The following is a 19522-nucleotide window of genomic DNA, read 5'->3' as shown; positions in this document are numbered from 1 at the left end:
AGGAGCGGACTCAGTCGGTCTCCACATTCACCGGTCCCTCACAGACGTCTGCACGCCCGCGGGAAGCCCGCACGGCCGCCGGCCCCGGCTCACTCTGTGCCCGGAATAAAGAGCCATGGACACCACCCCTGGGCCAGCCACGCTGCCCCTTCTCCCGCCCTCCCCCCCAGCTCCGCTTCTCTCTCTCTCTCTTTCTCTCTCTCTCTCACACACACGCGCACACACACACACACACACACACACACATTTTCCCTAATCACAGTCTCTTTATTGCAACCTCATCTCGTGTCCTCTGTGAGCTGGGACCAGCTCCGGCCTCGCACGGAGCCGCTGCTCCCGGTATGGGGGGACGGCCCCCAGAGCTGCCCTGGGGCGGGCGCCCTCCCACTTGCCCTGCTCGTGGCCGGGCCCCTCTTTACGTTATTGCACAGATGTCACTTCACACTGTTCCTCTTCTGTTTTTAAACTTCCCCAGATGGGTGGCTTTGATTGGAGCTGTAGTTTCTCGATTATAAATACGTGAAATTTCGGTTATTGTAGGGATTAAAGTGAACCCTGTGAACCAGCCTGCTCTCTGATCCCCATGTAGAAGGCCGTGATCGCCATCAAGTCCCGTGTCTCGTCACTGGTTTGCGAGGAAACTTTTGCATTACAACCTGTCCAAACCGTAAAGACCTGCGCTGGTTAAAGTCAGCGGATGGCCATGCCAGGCCGCACCAAGCCTACGCGGGAAGCAAGCACAAGTCCACTTCCCAGGCCCGGCCCTGCAGGCAAGGAGTCGTGCCCCCTCGCATGGTGCCCCCACAGCCGTGACCCCAACGTCAGACGACCCCCTCAGAGACCCGGGGCTGCTTGGCTGTGCAAAGCCAGTGGGACGTTAGTCTGGCTTTAGGTGCTGGTGAGGTTGGCGCCGCGTGCGCTGTTAATTCGCACACCATACAGTGCAGACGATACCGCCCTTGCGTCTTCCAGGTTTACATACGCCGCACCCCCTGCTCCATCCCTCACCGTCCCTCACCATCCCTGCGTCCCTCCTGCCATTGCCGTGATGCTAACACATGGTCAAGTCACGGCAGCAGCCGCTTTCCTGCCATGTTAAGTAAAGGGCCCCGTCAGTTTATCCCAATGCACCAAACTTGCTTCCAGGGCCACACACAGTCCTGCCCACGGCTCAGGAAGCGACAGATGCGGCTCCCGCCGGCCCAGGAGCGCCCTCAGCCGTGGGCTTCTCTGCGGTGCCCAGCCAGGCTTGGGGCGTTGTTTGCGGGGAGGGGCATCCAGCTAACCAGGGTCACACAGCCTGACCCCCACCTTCCCCACTCTCCCCCCCTCTCTCTCTTACACACACACACACACACACACACACACACACACACACACACACGAGTCCCTGCAGGGTGGGGAGGGGCAGGCACTCAGTCTGATCCTCTCCCTGCCAGTTTTTCCACGGACAGTGATGTTTTAGGAGCCAAACCGCGCTGTCCCTGCACCCCGGCTGATGAGCGCGGCGAAGCGATGTTACTCTTTCTCCTAAAGGACGAGGCCGGCCGGCCCGGCACAGCTCCCGGCCTGTGCTGCTGTCTTTATTTTTTTTTTTTTTTTTTAAGTACAATGACAGAGGAAATGTTTACATCAATTTAATAGGCATGAGCCTTATTTTTCAAAACATGCTGCTTTAAAGCACAATCGAGTTTGCCGTTGTTTATAAGCTGCAGGTACTCGCCGGTGTGAAACGGCTGTTTATTTCCTTTCCCTGTTTCCTGTGGGCAGGGGGAGGCACGCTCCGTCCCGGCCAGTGCGCCCCGCTTGCCGGGTCGCTGCTGCTTTCCGTGAAGCACGGCCGCCGGGGGCCGGAGGCCGGGCTGGCTGTGGGCTGCGGCAGACGGGGCAACCGTGCGTGCCCAGGGGCCAGTTCCGGTGCCTGCGGGCATTTGGGGCCTGGATGCGCCTTCTCCTGGCTGAACCCTCCCGGTTGGCCCCTCAACCCCTGCACTCCCCGGCCGCCCGGCACTGCCTCTGCCTCTGCCTCCGCCGGCAGCTCCCTGGTCCCACCGGAGTGCTTCTGCCTGCCCTGGTCTTAGCTGGCGGCCTGGTCTGACTTTCCTTGACAGGTTTTCTTAAAAGCTTTAAGGTCTGTGAATGTCTCTTCCTCCCCCACTCGCCTCTCTTTTTTAATGTTGCTCGGGGAGAGAAAGGGAAAAACAGAAACATAAAAAAATAAACAGCCCCAAAGAAAAGGAAGTGTGTGAAGCAGCGTGGCCAGAGCTGGCTCTTCTCCCCGGACCCTCCCCCGCGCGCCCCCCAGGCGGACCCAGGACCGTGTCCATCAGCGCAGAGGCATTGTTTCCCCCTCCAGCGGGACAGTGTTTGTTATCACAAGTGACAAAACAGACGGGAGGTGACATTTCCCCCTGAAACGCTTTCCTATTTGCGTTTTTGCATCATCCCAGACTGACCCCAGAGCCCGCGCCCAGCCAGGGATGGGACGAGCCTCCGTGTCCTCAGCGAACTGGCCAGGGGAGGACTTGAGACTCCGTTGAGCTGCTGCTCAAGTATTTGCTAATCGAAACTGGAAATGGAAAAGTTGGGGTCACCCCGTGTAGAACCCCTGTCCTTTGCCTTCTTTAAGCAGTTTCAGAGAGCAGAGGAGGGGCTGGCTAAGGAGGTGAGCTGTGGGGTGCCGTGCACCCCCACTCTGCACAGACACAGCTGGCGGTGCAGCGGCGCAGCCGTCGCGGGGAGACTTTCCTTCACGCTTCCCGCCTCCCGAGGGGCCCGCGGTGCCGGGAGACGGTGTGCTGGCGCGTCCATCCCCTGGGTGGCTGTCGCCTGGCCACCCACAGGGCGGGCCCGCAGAGGCCGGGATAGGACGCCTGCCCCCGCACGCCGGCAGGGCTGCCACTTCTCCCCGGCGTGGCCCGCGTGGCTGTGCCCGCAGTCAGCCGGCGGGCCTGGAAAAGGGGGTCTCGTTCTGGGGCGTGGCCCCCGCCCCATGGGAGGGCGCCCACTCATTCGGCTGAGAGCAAGCGGGTCGTCCTCGCCCTCCCGCGGGTGGAGACCCTACCCTGGGGCTGAGATAGGTCGCCCCGCAGAGTGTGGTGCCCAGCGAAGACCTGGGGCCCCTTCCGGAGGGACGGAGGCACACGGGGCACCTCTGTGAGTCCCCACGTGGCTTACGCTGCCCGTCCTCCCCCTGGGCAGCGGTGCACCCCGAGTCGCCGGCGCAGCTGCCAGCGGCTGATGGCGCGTGCAGCCGGCGTGGCCGCCCGAGGGGAGCGCAGCCCGTGTGCAGAGGGACTTGTGCTCTCGGGTTGGGACACAGCTCCCGGCCGGCATGTGTAGGAAGAGCTGAGCTTCCGATACCTCCTCTCGACTACACTCTCTCTAAGATCTCTGCAAACAGCTCCGGGAGCCCCGGCCGTCCCGCCGTGCCCCTCCCGCTGGCCCCTGGCAGCCCCCGCCCCAGGGAGCCGGGCGGCTGGAAACTCACCCGTTCCCAGATGACAAGCCGGTCGCGGTAAAGCCCTGAGATTCTGAGAAACCTAAGTTCTGCTTTATTGAATTTCCTCTCGTTCACGAGAGCCTCGATCTATTTTAGTAAATAAATTCAGGAAATTGGTAAAGCACTTTCCTCCTTCCGCCCCGTATCAGTAATTAACATGATTGTCACGTTTTTCCTGGCTCCGGGCTGCTCCCCCTCGGCTTCCCTGTGCGCCGGCCCCGGTTTACAGGCTCCCCAGACGTCCCGCTGGCGGTGGCGGGGCTGAGCCTGGCTGAGCCGAAGCCACTTAAACAAAACAGCCTGGGGCTTTGCCGAGCAGCTTCCCCTGCCGGAGCAGGGCTGGCGAGCTTGTCACTGAGAGCGCCTTTCAGGCATCCTTCACTTCTCCCCAGAACACTTTACACCCAGGCAGAATCAAAGACGTGCCAGCTCCCCCGGGGAGAGGGCTCTGCCGCTCTCCTGCAGCCCCCAGGTTTGGGGGCCCTGCAGCCCCGAGTGTCCCCCTACCTTCAGCAGCCACTGCGTGTTGTTCTCCATGATGCTCTCCAGCGCCTGCAGCCGCTGCACGGAGTCGTCGTAGTCCAGCGGGGCGTCCCTCTGCACGGCGTTGGACACATAGGCGCTGGCCGGGGGGCGGCAGTTGTCGGCCTCGGGCAGCAGGAAGGTGTAGCTGCAGGAGCCGTGCTGGACCTGATACTGCCTCCGCCCCGCGCCCTCGCTGCCTTTCCGAAAGTTGCTGTAGGCGGCAGCGGCAGCCAGATCACAGCCCACAATCAAGAGAACAAGCTGCCACATTCTGCTGTCTTGCGGGAACTCACCACCCACTCAGCAGACTTCAGCACGGGGGCCCGCCAGGAGCCCTACGCCGCCTGCGGCAAGGCAGGGCCACGCCGCCCGGGCTGAAGGTCCATCAGCAGAGCCTCTGCTCTCCGCTGGCCCGGGCCCCGCGCCCGTGCCGACTCCTCCGGGCCCGCGGTAAGGCGGCGGGGCTGCGGGGCGGGCAGCCCTGCTTGCTGGAGAGGGCTGTGCTCCTCACGGATCAGCCCTGGCTGCTTTGTTCCTCCTCCCCCAGAGTCTGCGGCGTGAGGATCCGAATCAATCACTTTCCTTTCCTTATATGATAAGTTGATAAGAGCAGCCAGGCATGTGCAGCTGCTGCTCCGCCCTCGGGCTCCGTTATCTTCCTGGAGGGGGTCACCAGCCCGCGGAACGGCCCCAGCTGCATGTGCTGTCCAACCAGGGCGAGCGCGGCGGGGGCCGGGCGGCCAGCGGGCAGGACCCCCCGGGTCCCGGGCACCACCCTAATTGAGTATTTCCTACGGAGCCCTGGGTCTCCTTTGTCTGACACTGATTGCACCAGGCGACGCTGGTAAAATATCTGGGGTAAATAGCTTCAGCTCTACAGTACAATGACAGTTCCTGTTTTTCCCTTTAGGAATAAAAATACTGCAAATATGTTAGGACTTTGGTTTATTTTTGTTATTGCAAACAGAGAGGAAGAAGTCTCGCTCTTGTAAACTCTGCCTTTTTCACAGGAAAAATAGTCTTGTTGGTATTGCTTGATTTTTGAGCTACTGGCCAAGTAGAAAACATTTCATTTTAAAAGCTCTTTAATTGGGCGACCTTGCTTTGTGAAATCATGTGAGGATGGTCAGTTTCTGAGCTTTGACATTCGGTCTCTTAAAGGAAATGCCCAGGTCAGTATTCCAGGAGCGCGTCAGATACACTGGGCTCCCCGTCCATTCAGTTCCGCAGACACTCAATTTATACAGAGAGAGGTAGAGAGGGGCATGTTCAGATTTCCCCGCTGCTAGGTCAGGACCGGCTCCAGGCTGCAGGGGTCACCAGGGCCAGCAAGACCAGTCTGCTCGAGAGGGGGCCGGGCTCCTCACCTCCCGTGTTGACGCAGCGCTGCCGTCCTGCTCCTGAGACCCGGGGCTGCCTGCGCTCCGGAGGGCTCTGGCTCACTTCTCGGGCTGAGTCCCACCGGTCACGTCCTTTGACAGCTAAATCCTCAGAGACTGGCAGCAGCCGGCCGGCCAGCCAGAGGACACCTGGGGGCACTGGAGACCGGCCGTGGTGTGTGACAGCTCAGCGCTCGAGACGGGTCCCCCGGGGGTGGCCCAGCCGGGGCTCCTGGACCCTCGAAAGCCAGGTTCAGACGAGGCCATGCGAGATCTGCTCTCGGGGGATGGAGGATTCAGATTTTAGCTTGTGAGCACCTGAGGATCTGAGGGGTTTGTAGAGTGAATTGTTTTCCCGGAATGTGTTTTCAAGCAACCTAATTAGACTGTTAAAAACATCCCTTCTGCTCCTGGCGGCCTCTCATCCGCCCCCAGAGCAGGGCTTCTCAACCTGGGGTCCCCGGTACTGCAACAGGGAAAGATGCGCCTGCATCTTCCAGCCAGCCTGTCCTCTGACTGGGGGGGCTCGCGGGCAGCGGCTGGCCGCTTCTGTCGCTTGCTCTGCCACGGGAGTGCAGGCGTTTCTGTTGTTGCTTCCAAGCGCCAGTTCTAGAAAACCAGGCTCCTGCGCTGGGGGTGTGGAGGGTGGCGGTGGTTCCACCGAGACTCTGGAATGTGGTTTCCACTCTAGAAACGGAGGGAAGGAAGCCTGCTGGGGTGAAGGGAGAGGGAAGCTGTCGCTGGCGACGGTGGGGCAGAGCCCCCGCAGCCTCAGTTTCCCCGCCTGCAAAATGAGACGCTTGTTTCTCCAAGGGGCTCTTGGGTTAAACTGACACACAACAGCTAATGTGACTGAGGAACGTCCTTTTCCTCCCCCCGTAGACACCCTCCATCACGTCAGCCCCTGGCACAGGTGCAGCTTCCTGGGGTGCACGGTTCTCTGATGGGCAGAAGCACAGCGTGCAGAGCTTGGATGTCTCAGTGTGTTCGCCATTTGCAAGAGCATTTCACAAAGTGTCAGTGTCGCATTGTGACTTCAAGGCACCTTCGTCCGCCTTCCAGGCAAACATGTTTAGAGAGAGGCCTCGGAGGGAGGTGGCAGGTCTGCTCAGACTAGAGACCCAGAGAGCCACAGAACCCACAGAAAGCAGTGGGGTGGGAGCGTACGGCCCTGGGGCGGACGCCGGCCTTCCTGTGCCCTTGGGGTGTCATGCCAGGCAGCTGTGCGGGCCTGTAAGTCGAAGTCGCTGCCAGGGCCAGGCTCAGCTGGTATTTCTGGTGTTTTCTGGGGCTCTGGCCGCCAGCGTGGAGGCGGCTGCAGACAACCCACAGGGACCGGGCGGGCTGAGAGCCAGCATGGCCCTACTCGTGGGCTCAGAAGTGGGAATTTCTGGTCATTTTCACATGTCATGAAGTTCTCGTCTCTGGATTTTTCTCAACCACTCAGGCCACAGAGAAGCAGCCCCAGCCTCTGGCTGTTCAGAGTTAGCGGGTCAGCCGGCCCTGAAGGGCTGTGGCTGCCAAGGCCAGGTGGAGCCCAGGGGGCCACTCTGAAGACGGCCAGCAAGCGTCCACAGGCCGTCACAGCCTCAGGCCGCCTCATCCTGGAGACGAGAAGCCAGGGCCTCGGCAGTGTCCCAGAAAGGGCATCTGGGGAGTCCAAACCAGGCCGCCTGCCTGGCCACAGCCACCCAGAACGCAGCCACCCCACCTGGTGCCCAGAAGGCAGATTTGCCACATGAGCTTGGAAGACAGGGCTCGCGGACTGCAGTGTCCAGCGGCCTCAGCCACGTGTCTTCCTGCTACAGGACAGCAGGCGCCAAGAGGCAGGGGCTGCAGGTCTACTGTGGCTTCAGGAGAGGCCACCGGAGTCCCTGGGAGTAGGCCACCTGGGGAGACCGGCCGGGGCTGTGCCCTCGGCTAGTGGAGACTGACCGATGACCCTCCTGCCTGACTACAGCATGGGAGGCTGCAGGACGCCCCCACCGGCCGTGACCTTCTCGCAGCCCGGACCCTCCCGGGCTGTCCGCGGGGCCTGCCTGTGTCCCCAGGACTCTGTCTCTGCGGGGCTTTCTGGGTCCTGCAGGGCTTTCTGAGGGCATACAAAGCCCAAAATGAGAAATACCCCAGCAGCCCCCCAGCAGCGGCCACCTGCCCAGCCTATGATTTTTCTAGCTGTCCCCCCAACAGTGTGCAGGGGCGATTTATCTTCTTCATGTTGTTCGCCTTCTCCTCCACGCCGGATGTTGGCCGCAGAGCGGTGGCGTCCCCCACTCCCCGCGAGGTCTTCAGGCTCTCAGTCCCTGTGCTTTGCTAGAACAGGGGCGCTCCTGTTGATGGGACCAGAAAGACTGGACCAGCCCGGCCCCTGTGCCTCAGCTCACCAGGTGGAGCCAGAGCTCTCCCGGGGAAGGGCCCAGGGCCCCCTGCTGGGCAGGTGTCTGCTGGGCCTGTAGGAGGGCCAGTCTGCAGCGAGGTCCAGCAGGCCTTCGGAGGTGCCAGCACCATCTCAGAGGCTCTCGACATCGCATTGGACCAGCGTCTCAGGAAGCCAGCGGCCAGGAAAGGACGCAACTCCCCATCAGCACCCAGCGGACGGCCCCAGGGCCCAGGCTGTGTCCAGCTCGCTCAGCACCCAACCGGCAGTCGTGTGGGAGAGACCCAGGGTGGAGGTGGAGGGAGGGGACATCGATCCCCAGCAGCGTCCCTGGCAGAGATCTGCTTTGAAAAGCCGAACCCATCAGAATCTTGGAAAGTGCCAGACACACACACACGCACACAGGCCCATGTGACCTCGGGTGGGCTGTGTCCCCACGTGGATACGGAAAGCGCGACTCAGGGAGACAGCAGGACCTCCGTCACCCGCCACTCTGCGCCTCCTCTACCTCATGGCCACTTGGCGAAGGGTTTGACAGGAGCACGTCCATGGCGAAGCTCCTCCTTCCTAGGCGAGGCTGGGGCCTCCCAGCCCTCTGGGGGCACCCTGAGCCTGGTAACCTCCTGGCCTCGGCCCCCAGGAGGTGGGCCCCCAGGGACTGTCTGCCGCCTGCGCTGTCATCTCTGCCCCTGCAGGCCCCCGCAGGTGGCTAGCGTGGAGCAGGTGCCCTGGAGAAGGCGGAGCTTGCAGGGGCCTAGTGCCCTGTCCTCGCAGCCTGCTCACCCTCGGCCTGGTGCACAGCAGCAGCCGCTGTATCTGGAAATTGAGTGTCTGCTTAGGATGGCCTGCGCCCCGCAGAACCCACCTTTCAAAAGGTGGGGGGGTGTTTTGCTACAACGTGCGCACCAGAGGAGGGGAGAGCCGGTTCCCAGATGTGTTTTCAGGCCGTTTCCTGAGAAAGAGCCATTTCCCCGGATGACCAGCGGGATTTTCCTTCTGGGAACAGAGTGCAGCACACAGGGCAGCCCGCGGCACCCCCTTATCTGGTCCGGGGCCGCGCCCCTGCTGTTGGATGGCGAGGCCAACAGGCTGTTGTTAGCGGGTCAGTGTCGAGAGGCACATTTTCCCGTGACTTCTTGGGTGTCTGCCATTCCCACTTGGGTCAGTTCAAACAGCACCAGGTTCTCACGCATCTGACTTACCTGAGACTCACTGAGAAACACCCCCCAGAGACCCACAGCGAGGACAGGCCTTTAAAGAGACGTGAGCGCCCCAGTGAACGCCCCAATCTCATGGAGGCGGCCTAGAGGCCGCTGGCATCTGCTCAGGAGCCACATTTCTTAACACCCCTTTGTATACGATACAGGCCCTTAAAGACCACGAAAAGAAAACACTTTTTATTTACGAGAAACCTAGGAAATTAACTTGAAAGAGTATTTTTTTTAAAGATTTCATCATGAATTCCCTGAAGTTTGAGAAATATTTTAGTTTATGTACAGTAATTCCCCTGTTACATTAAGTTATCTCAAATGCTGTTTGATTTTTAAATATTTTCGTTCCCTAATATTTTGATGGAATATTTTATCTTCCCATCAAAATAAAACGCCAGAAAGGTCAAGATACAAGTCACAGCTTTAAAAGGGCAGCGGACAAAATCCCGAAACAGCAGCGGGGGCGGGGGTGGGGTGCAGGGGCTGACAGCCCCGGGTCCTGTTCCCTCCAGTGTCTCTGGGGGGCCTGCGGGGCGCCCCACCCAGGTTGGCTGAGGCAGTGAGAGGCCCACTGGCCAGCACTCACCTGCCCCCAGTTCACTTCCATGAAGCCAGAGGGGAGTCAGATTCGGGGCTCCCGGCAGGCGTGGCCAGTACCTTGTCAGAACCGTCCCCTAAGACTAGGTTTAACTTCCTCCGGGGATGAGTTTTCTCTGCAAGTGGCTTCATGCCATTGAGATCAACCTCTGTTTAATCTAACTTTATGAATTTTTTATCTTCATCATGGAGAAACCTTTTAAAACCAGAGATTAAAATGTCATGTGTGCTATTTACATTAAGATGTATTATCTCTCATGGCTGTAGGTTCACATAAATAAAACTGCCGCTGTCAGGAGCGCAGAGAGGCGGTGACCCCGGTGACCCCGGCACCCCCGCCCCGGCATTCCCATCTCTCAGGCTGACTGGAGAGAGGGAAAATCTTCCTGTGGGAAATTAGGCTTGATGATGGAGCTGAATGCATAAAAAGCAGTTTTTTAAGAATTATATATAGTTTTGAAGAATGATATTGGAGTTATAATGAATAGTTATGCATAAAAGGAAGTGGTGTTTGCATCTGAGGGTATAAGAAGACCCCAGGCCTGCCCGTCCCCCCGGGATCTAAGTATAGAGGCTCCCTCCCTAATAATCTAAGAGTCACCCTGCCACTTTGTCCTTCAACCCTGTTCTTCACTGCTGCTCAGTTAATGAGCCACTTCCCCAAAACATTCCATTTCAAGGAAGGGCCCAAATGCAGAGAAGGAGGGAGCCAAGGAATGCCAGGGAGCACTGGGAGGAAGCGGCTGCGTCCAGGGCCGGCGGCCCCACGACAGCACCGGGCTCTTGGCTTCCGTCTCGCCAACAAACCTGAAACACCCTGGCATTTTTTGAAAGCCCTGAAACTGTTCTAGAGGAATATTTACAGGAAAAAATAAATTATTTACTTCCCCCCCAAATCCTGATGCATAATTCAGTGACCTTTGTTACCTATAGGCAAAAAGCCTTGCTTGACTGGAATAAAAATTCCAACAGAACCTGCAGGAGGTGGTGCCTCGGGCTGCCAAGGGCGCCCTCGCCTGCGCCCTCTGCTGGTCTCGCAGCTCACCTGCTGGGTGCACCCCGCACCTTCCCCGGAGTCCTGGGTAGAAATGATTCAAAACTAGGGTGGAAGTCCGCAGCTGGAGGGCCCCACCCCGAGTGCGCTCATCGAGCCTTTGATGCGAAGGGCCCCGCACCACAGCAGAGGATGCGCCCGGCCACCCGCTCACACCCCGGGCACAATGTGCTCGCGCCCGGCTTAGCGCACACAGCAGAGGCGGCTCGCCGGCCTCTCGCCTCAGGTGACGGCAGAGGCGGTGCTGTCCCCACCGGCCGCTGCGACATGCTCGCCACCGCAGCGGGGAGGGCAGTGGTCGCTGGGATCTGAGTGTTTCACTTATCCAGACAAGGACCCCCACGTCGGGGAGCGAGAGGCCAGAAGCGAAGAAACTGCGTTCCAGGCAGAGGAAATTACGGGGGCTGTAGACGCCGGAGGGCCCTGCGCCAGGCCCTCTCCCCGCCTCCGGGGCACTGCAGGGTCCTGTGGGGCTCACTTTCACTAGCGCCCTCTGCCCCAGGCCTGTGAGGTGCGGGAGCTTCCAGGTGTGCAGGCGAGGCCGCGGCAGCGCACAGGCGGCTCGGGCAGAGCCATTCTAGACGCGGCAGCCTGCGCCGCTGGGAACATGCGCTTGAGTGAATGTCAAGGTCGGCGCCTCGGCCCCCATCAGCCCTGCGCCTGGCCGGGGCCCAGCGGTGGGGCCCCCAGCGTGTGGCAGCAGGCACAGGGGGCGGCTGAGAATCCTCTCATTCAAATCACTCCCTTTCCTCAGACAGACAGGAAAGACCCTCTGCTGTGCGGGAAACGCAAATCCAAGGTTCTCAGCCATGGTCTAGAAAGCACTCGGGGAGATTCTTGCTAACTTCACCCCAGAAATAAGTGATGAGGGCCCAGGACGCACGTCTCCACCTGCCTCCAGAATGGCTCAGGAAGGGGCCGGCCGCCGAGCCTGGGGGTCACAGGGACCCGGCCCCGCCTGGACCCTCCCCGTGAGTCAGCGCGGCGCCTGCGCTTCAGGGCAAGGGGTCTCGCTCCGTGTTGGGGAGACCCTGGCGGGCAGGCCGGGCCCTCTCCCCGCAGTGCGGAGCTCACCCGGCGCGGGGCCGTGATCGCGCAGAGGAGACGGCGCCGGAGGCTCGTGAGCGAGGGACACGGGCCGCATTCTTTCCAAACTCCTGTTTCTAGGAAAACACTCGGCCAGAACCTGCAGCTGCTGGCTCCCGGCACCGGAGCACGACATTTCAGTTGGCAGGGGGAGGTGGGAGGACAGCGCCCAGCCGGAGCCCCCGCCGGGGCCGTGAGGGCGCGAGGCCTGCCTGCCCCGGGGCAAGGCCGATGCTGCCTCTCCAGGCCGGCTCCTCCGGAGACCTGCTGAGGCGCCGGTGACTCCAGTAGAAGACCGTCCTTGGTTCTCGGTAGGCCTCACTAACCCCCGCGGCCAGCTCTCCTGCCTCCTCTGCGCCTCTGCGGACGCGCCGTGCTTGGGGACGCGCTGGAGTCAGCGTGGTCGGGATGGGTGTTTCCTCCAGCGCCCCGACGCTGCCTCCCCCAGCCCGCGGCCTCTGTCCCCGCCCCACCCGCCACCCACGGGCGCGGGAGGACTCGGGACTTGAGCCCCCGCGCCTCTCCTCCATCGGCTCACGTGCTGAGTGGCACCCCGAGGTGCTGCCAGGGGCCCCTGCCCGTGTGGCCAGAGCTGAGCGGCCCTCGCCTGGCGGGAGGGGTTCTCGGGCCATCTGTGCCCGCGGGGGCCGGGGGCCTTTGGGGACGTTCCTGTTGTTGGGGGGGTGATGAACCCCGACCTCCGTGGTTGAGGGGTCGGCCATGTGGTCTGCATAGTATCTTAGCTGAGAAAATAAGAAAACGGGGTGGTGTTAGGAACACGGTGGCGATGAGCCCACAGCCCCACAGCCGCCACGGCCTCGCCCAGGGCCACTCCGCAGGGGAGCTGGGTGCTGGGTGACGTGGAAATGGCGGCCATCGAAAGGATGTCGGCTGCCTGGAAACTTACGGCAGTGATGGCGACGCTGCATAGCGGGCATCCCACCACCGCCGCAGAGCTGGCCTGGAGGCCTCCCTCCCCGGCAGCAGGCAGCCCCGCCCCCCGCACCTCTCCCCCAGCACTGCTCCTCCGCCGGAGGTCAGCTCCTCTCGGGCAGTTCCACAGGCCCAGTCCGGATGGTTTTTCTTAAATAACCGGTGTGTGTCGAAGCCGTTGGCCGTCCGGGTCCCCGGGCCTGGACAGTGAGGTGCTGCATCCCAGAGTCCACGAGCAGCAGGCGGCCCTGTGCCCCCAAGACTCGGGTGGGGTGTCGGTGCTCGGCATTGGGGACAACCCGAGTCCTCCTCCCCTGGGCCCGGGGCTCGCTGGACAGGAAGTTGAAGTAGGATGAGCGGAGGCGGGTCAGGGTAAGGCGCGTGGGGCCGGCCTGGGAGAGGGCCCGAGACCTGGGCAGGCGCTGGTGCCATGTCCGCTGTGTGGAGACCCAGGCCCGGTGCAGGGCAGACAAGGGTTAGTGTCTGATGTGCAGCCTTGGCCCTGAGCAGCCCCTGCGCGGGGGCGGGGGTGGGGGGGTGGCCTCTCATCTCTTGTTGCTGTCATGTGTGTGCGTGTGTGTCTGTGCGGGAGTGTCTGTGTGTGTGCGCTGATGTGGCAGACCCTAGGGGCTCACCCGCCGCCCTGCCCCCCCTCCAGGGCCTGGCCCCAGGCCCTACCCCTCCACCCCTGCTCGCTGCTGCTTCCTACCCTGCCCCAGCCCCGAGGGCATGTCCCGGGTCCTCTTCCCAAGGCCCGTGGTCCTGGGGCTCCCCTCTGAGGGTTGCCCTTGCCCTGGACGCCCCCCGCCCCAGGCACTGTGGACCCACAGGGTGTGGTCTGCAGGGAGCAGCTCCTCCGGCCCCCTACCCCCAGCCCCCGCCTGACTGTCGGCCCTGTGACTTATTAAACGTGCCCCCAGGAGGAAGGATTGGGACAAACTGTCTTGGCCAGTGTCCTGTCCAGGCCACCCGCTGCCCGCAGCCCCCAGGCGCCTCCGCGCAGCCTCCCCAGATGGCCTGCACACCTCCCAGCCACAGCCGCGCTGACACCTGCCCGCCCAGGCTCCACGCATGCAGGAGGCGCAGGCGTCACCCGTGCTCTGGCCGAGACAGCAGCTGAGTGTGAGGACAGTCCTGGGTGGAGGGACGCCGCGGGCGCCGGGTCGGGCACAGGTGGCTGCAGGGAGTGGGGCTCCAGGTTTAATCTGTTGGCCATCTCGCCCGGACCACTGAGGCCAGGGACTTGTCTCCTGGCAGCCCCGCGCTGGGCGGTGGGTCCCGGCCCTCAGGGAAAGGCCCTCGGGGCTCCCTGGCCCTAACCTACCCGTCAGAGCGGGCAGCAGAAAGAGCCCCCAGAGGGAAGGCAAATCCCGGGAGATGAAGGGAGTGGTGGTCGTCGAAGATGAAGGTGTGCTTTTGCTTTTACTGAGAGGTTTTTCTTAAACAACCGGTGTGTGTCGAAGCCGCTGGCCGTCCGGGTCCCCGGGCAGTGGACCCGTGGGGCTTTCCAGGACGCCTTCCTCCTGCTGGGTGGCAGGTCTGTGCTGCTGCGATGGCCACCAGAGAGCCAGGCACCCGCAGCGCGGGCCTCGGGGGTGTCTCGCCCTGGAAGGGATCCTCTCCCCTGTCCCTCCCGCAGAGCAGCGATGCCGGGTTGACGGGAATCGCGCCGCGGCATCGGCGGGGACGGCGCTGGTGCGGGGGGACTGTTTATTTATGTGCGACGCTTCCTCTCTTTCCTCACATTTTATGACTGAGGATATTGACATGAAAACAGGATCTCGGTGTCCAGTGAGTTCATCCACTGCTGATTTCCCACCAGAAATTCCAGGCTTTGTGACATCAGGCGCCTGCTCGGGTGTCAGCTGAAGAGCAGGCATCTGGAAATGACGAAACCTCCACAACAAAGTCTGTTTTCAGGAAGACGAGTCAGCGAGGCAGGGCACCCAAAGGAAACTCCCCGGGCACTCACTCCCTGGGCGCCCGGGGCACCCGGCACAGGCCTGCGGGCAGAGCGGCCGAGCCCACGCCCAGGGACTCCGCCCGGCCCCGCCCTCGCCCAGCCGTCTGAGTCCTGTGCGACGCCCCAGCCACGCCGCAGGCCGGGAGAGCACCCGAAGGTGCTGCTGCTCCTCCAGCACCCGTGGGCGCGTAGGCAGCCGGTGGCTCGTGGCTGTGCTCGCGGCCGTGAAAATCGTCGTAAGGGAAGGCTGGGTAGTCGCAGCTTTTACTGTAAAATACCCAGGAATGATCCTCCGCTGGGGGCGTTCCCGAACGACCTTGCTTGAAAACTTTTCTCCACTGGGAGTTTCCGTAACAAGAGGCGGTGGTGGGGGCGGGGTGGGGTGGTGAGGACCAAGCTTTGGGGCTGGAAGCACAGCTGGGAGCGGGAGCTGGGACTTACTCTGAGAGGGGTCCCGGCAGCGGACGCGTGCGCCGGTGTCCCTGGACGGGAGGAAGCTCAGGCCGGCAGGTTGTGCACAGACAGGGCGAAGCCAGCGAGGGGCTCCGAGCGGGGGGCCCTGTGCGTGTCTGGGGGACGAGGTGTTGGCGGGCGTCCTGCACAAGGCGTGAGGGGGGCTGGGGTGGGCGGCCCCCCAGGGCCTCGGCCCCGGCCAGCCTGCGGGTTCCCGGGTTCACGCTGCCGGCGGTTCCATCTGTTGTGGCTTTCGGTCAGTCCCCGTGGGCTTGTTGGACGCCAGGCGTCCGGGTCAGCATCCGGGTCAGCATCCGAGTAAGGCCTCGTCTGAAATGCCCACACGGTCCAATCGTGTTGGGCTTCCAAGGGTACGAGTCCATGCGTCCTCCGCAAGCCGCCTGTGCGTCCTGCCAGCGGTCAGTCCTAGGGGGACACACAAGCCGCGGGCACAGCCAGAGTCCGCAGAGCTCGCCCCCACGTGGCCGTGCTACCTGCCCGGCAGTCAGCAGGGACCTGCGTCACGGCGAGGCCTCCGTCCCGGCCCGCAGGGCTCCTCAGCCCCCCACCCCGCAGCCACGGCCGACGGCAGCCCCGCTCTGTGTGCCTGAGCCTGCCCGGCCGCGGGCACCGTGGTGCTGGCCGGGCCGCATCCTGTTGAACTCGGCTGTGTGGATGGAGGTCCGAGCCCATGGGGTGTTTGCTGGTGACAATGGAATGCTGCCTGGCAAGCCTGCTGACGCTGACCCTCCACCTGGCCCGGAGGTAGGACGTGTCCAGACCATGGAACTCCCCGCAGAGGCCACCCAGGCGAGGCACGACATGGAGGACCCAGGCTTGGTGGACCCAAGAAACTGTGCTGGGCCTCCACCCCAGGGGGCTCCCCCGGGCCTGCATGGGTGGGCATGAGGACCCCACCACGGCAGGTGTGGGGTGGCCAGCTCGGCACAGTGCCGGGTCCCACGAGTTGTCCTCAGGCAGCAGCGAGCCAGGGTGCCAGGAGCTTCCTGCAGCCTCTGCCTGCCAGTGAGAGGCGTTCAGGAGGCCTGGAGAGCTCGAGGGTGACACCTAGGCTGGCACCCAGGGACCCCGCTTCTGCGTGGGGTGGGGTCGGAGGAGGGCCGCGTGGCCTGACCCCAGATCCCTCATGTCGACCGGGCTAACCCACCTGCGAACGCAGGGTGCGTGCCCTGACGCGGTCAGCAGCAGCCGGCTGTCCCAGGCTCTACCTCTGATCTCCCCAACAGGTGACCTGCTGAGGCCTGTGGGGTCAGGCGAGTCCAGGTAGGCGTCGGGACTTGCTGGGACAGGAATCTGGCTCTTCTCCACCCTGGTTTCCCTGCCTGTCCGCTGGGTTGATGACAGCCCACCTTGCTGCTGGCCGGCAGCGTCCGGGGGGAGTTGGAGCCTGCGGGGCCCCCACCTCTGCCCAGTCCCCGTGAGCACCGGCTCGCGGCCGTCCCTCCGCAGGCAGGGCGCACACAGGCCCGCCGGAGGGAAAGGAGCTGCAGCCCGCGGTGGGATTGCGTACAGCCACTGAGAATCACATTTTCTGGTTAAAAATAACAGTGAAGTCCTTTCCAGAGGCGTAGCTCAGAGAGCGCCTGGGCCCATCGCAGTGGCAGGCCCAGGGCTGCACCCTCCGTGAGCCTCCGGGGCCAGACCCGGCCTCTCACCCGGCGCAGCCGCCGCCCTGCTCAGTCACAGGACCCCACCTCCACGCGGGGCGAGCTCATGGCTCCCCCTGGGGCAGAGGCTGGTTCAGTCCCTGTCAGACGAGGCTCAGACACCGGCTCTGGCCTCCCCCAGCCACGGCCTCCAGGCTGCAGCCCGGATGCTCCTCCACTTTCCAGCGTCTGCCTTTTCTCGGCTTCCCGGGCCGGCGCCTTGGGGCCTGCAGCCTGGGTGACGCCTGGACTCAGAGACCTGGCCCGCTCTGGGACAGGACTGCCTGCCCCAGTGAAGGGTCAGCAGTTCGTCCAGCTGTAATGTCGGCCCACGCTGGAGGCGGGTGGGCTTGGCACCCCTGGGTGGAGCCAGCGGGTCCAGGGTGGCCGAGGGCCTGTGTCACATCACTGCCCATAGGCCGGTGCCGTCACCCCCATGAGTGCTGAGCGGCGTGTGGCTATCAGGCTCAAGCAGCGAGGTGCTGGACCCAGGGAGGCTCCGTGGGGTGCCCCAGGGGATACACGGGAGAGGCCTCACAACCAGCCCACGTGTAAGATGGACATCATGTGCCAGGGCCCAGCGCAGGGGATTCCAGACATGTGACAAGCAGCCGGGAAGGGGGGGGGGAATCACCCGCCGAGCCTGGGGCGCACGGCAGGGGCAGGGTGGGGCAGAGCGGGTCAGGGTGGAGGCGTGGGCACCGTTCTGTGGCCTATGGCCCGGATTTTCTGTCTCTGGCAGCACACCCTTCCCGGCAGGGCCCCCGTTCCCAGCCCACACCTGCACCTGCGATTCGCGAGCCCACAGCCCCACCCTAGGGGGCACTCCGCCACCCCACTGGCCTCTGGGCACGTGAGCGCCTCGGAGCCAGGCCCCCGCTCTGGCCGTCCCTGCCTGGCAGACCTACGGTGAAATGAGGATGTGCACCAGGCACATCCTCAGGGGTGCCTGCTGGGAGGTACAGGGGTGTCTGCTGGGAGACTCGGCGTGCACCCCACAACGATGGGGTGCCATGCTGGACCGGGGTCCGGAGAGTGCCCATCCCATCCAGGAAGCCGCTCGGGAGCGAGCCTTCCGGCGTCCCAGTCAGGCAGGACTCACAAGGGTGTGGGGGTCAAGCGGTAGGAAGAACCAAAGACCCCAAAACCGTGACGGGGCTTGGCTCCTATCCTTTGCCACCAGAGAGGGCAGTGGCTAGGCTCCTGATTCAGATGCCCACGGCCAGTGGTAACCCCAAGCCTGTGTCTGGGGCAGGTCGGCAGGGAAAGCAGCGGACGGTAAGAACAGGCTCGCCCACTGGGCGAGAGCGCCTCGCCCTGAGCCCTTACGCCGCAGGCAGGGCCCTTGGTCCCTTTTCACCAGGTGGCCCTGCCTCCCTCTGCAGGGGCTCTGGGCGTGCAGACCCGGGCTGGCCTCCTGGGGCTCTCTGCGCGCACCCACCAGCCCCCTCCGGCCTGCCGTCACGGGACAAGCCCGCAAAAGGATGATGCAAGCGGCAGCCCGATCTCTGGAGCTTGGCCCTCAGCTGAGGCTCCGGGAGGGCCTGGCTGGAAGGCCTGTGGCAGACTGTGCTCTAGCTCGCGCCCCCTCCCTAGGGCCAGGACAGAGGCCCGGACCCCCACCTCCTCCAGAAGCTCGTGCCTGCTCAGACGGCACCTCCGAGGGGCTCTGGAGGTGTCCGGCCGATGGAGCATCTGAGAGCTCCTGGGAAGGGGGACAGGTCCCTTCAGCCCCGCCGGGTCGCCCAGAGGAAGGGCTCCTCTGATCTCGGCTCTGGAAGCCTTGATGTTGTTACGTGGTCACCTGAAAGGAATGCCTTCCTCCTGGGCCGGAAGGATATTTTTAAGAGAATGTGAAGCTTGTGACAGGAATTATCGGTGCCTTTGGAATGGCGGGCGCGCGGTCACTCCCCGGCCGGCCGGCGTGACGCCAGGCCCACGCCACGAGCGCTCCGTGCCGCTCTGACCACGATGAGTGATGCTTGTTTTCCTCCCACTTTAATTAGAATGTTTCTACATTTGCCAAAGAAAATGTTGGAAGGGAGACAAAAACCTGAAATTATAGGAACAGGGCTTGATGTAATAGCTTATTTGTAAAGGAAACACAGCTTGTTTGGTATTTTATTGGAACGGGAAGTGCAGCCCCTCGCGCCGCTCGGCGGGTCCTCAGGTGCTCCTGAGTCATGCGTGCTGGAAGTGAGCCCCGGTAGTTTTCCCCTCCATTGGCTTTTTATCTTCACTGGGGCTTTTTGGTGTTTTGTTTTGTTTTGTTAAGCAGCGGCTGGCGGCGGGGGGCAGCCTCAGGGACTCGCGCGGAGGGCGGGCGTTTTTCAGACCCGTCAGCTCTCGTCAGTCTCGAGGTTAACGGCAGAACGCAGGGGCTGTAACGTGTGCGCGAGTGTGATTACCTGTGTGCAAAACCAGGGACCCGGCGTCCACGCCGCTGGCCTAGGGCTGGTGCTGTTGGCAGAGCAGCCATAATCGGGGTCGGGCTTGGGGTCCCTGACGGTGAGGAGCCGGGAGGTGGCCTGTTCCACCCGCAGGTGCGTGGTGAGCAGAGCAGACCCCGGAGGCAATGACGGCTCCGTCTGAGATTAAAACTCAGGGCGTGACTTGCTGGGCTGTGTAGACGCAGACATCTTGGTTTGAATTTCCCTCGTTTACTGAAAGGCCAGGCCAGGATTCTGCCTTCGATGTGCAGGAACAGCAGCCTCCCTGGGGCCCCAGGGCCCCTGCATGTGGACGGCTCAGGGGCTGCTGCCCCCGAGCCTCGTG

At 62.9% G+C, this 19522-nt stretch overlaps 2 protein-coding genes across 3 annotated transcripts in view; one reads left to right on the top strand and one right to left on the bottom strand.

Moving 5' to 3' along the window:
* ANGPT2 (angiopoietin 2) overlaps positions 1 to 4457 on the bottom strand; it is a 30617-nt gene extending 26160 nt beyond the window's left edge. For both annotated transcript variants that reach the window (XM_037526717.2, XM_054701102.1), the window contains exon 1: positions 4010 to 4457. In XM_037526717.2, the coding sequence (XP_037382614.1) occupies positions 4010 to 4297 (288 nt within the window). In that variant the 5' untranslated portion in view covers positions 4298 to 4457. The remainder of the gene's footprint in view (positions 1 to 4009) is intronic.
* MCPH1 (microcephalin 1) overlaps positions 1 to 19522 on the top strand; it is a 104326-nt gene that overhangs the window by 70449 nt on the left and 14355 nt on the right. The gene's annotated exons all lie outside the window — the stretch shown is intronic.

This window comes from Talpa occidentalis, unplaced genomic scaffold (assembly GCF_014898055.3).
Source record: "Talpa occidentalis isolate TD23 unplaced genomic scaffold, MPIMG_talOcc4v2.1 talOcc4.4, whole genome shotgun sequence".
In the NCBI taxonomy this organism is placed as follows: domain Eukaryota; kingdom Metazoa; phylum Chordata; class Mammalia; order Eulipotyphla; family Talpidae; genus Talpa; species Talpa occidentalis.
Note: the sequence above shows the minus strand (reverse complement) of the source record. Positions and strands in the feature narration are given on the sequence as shown.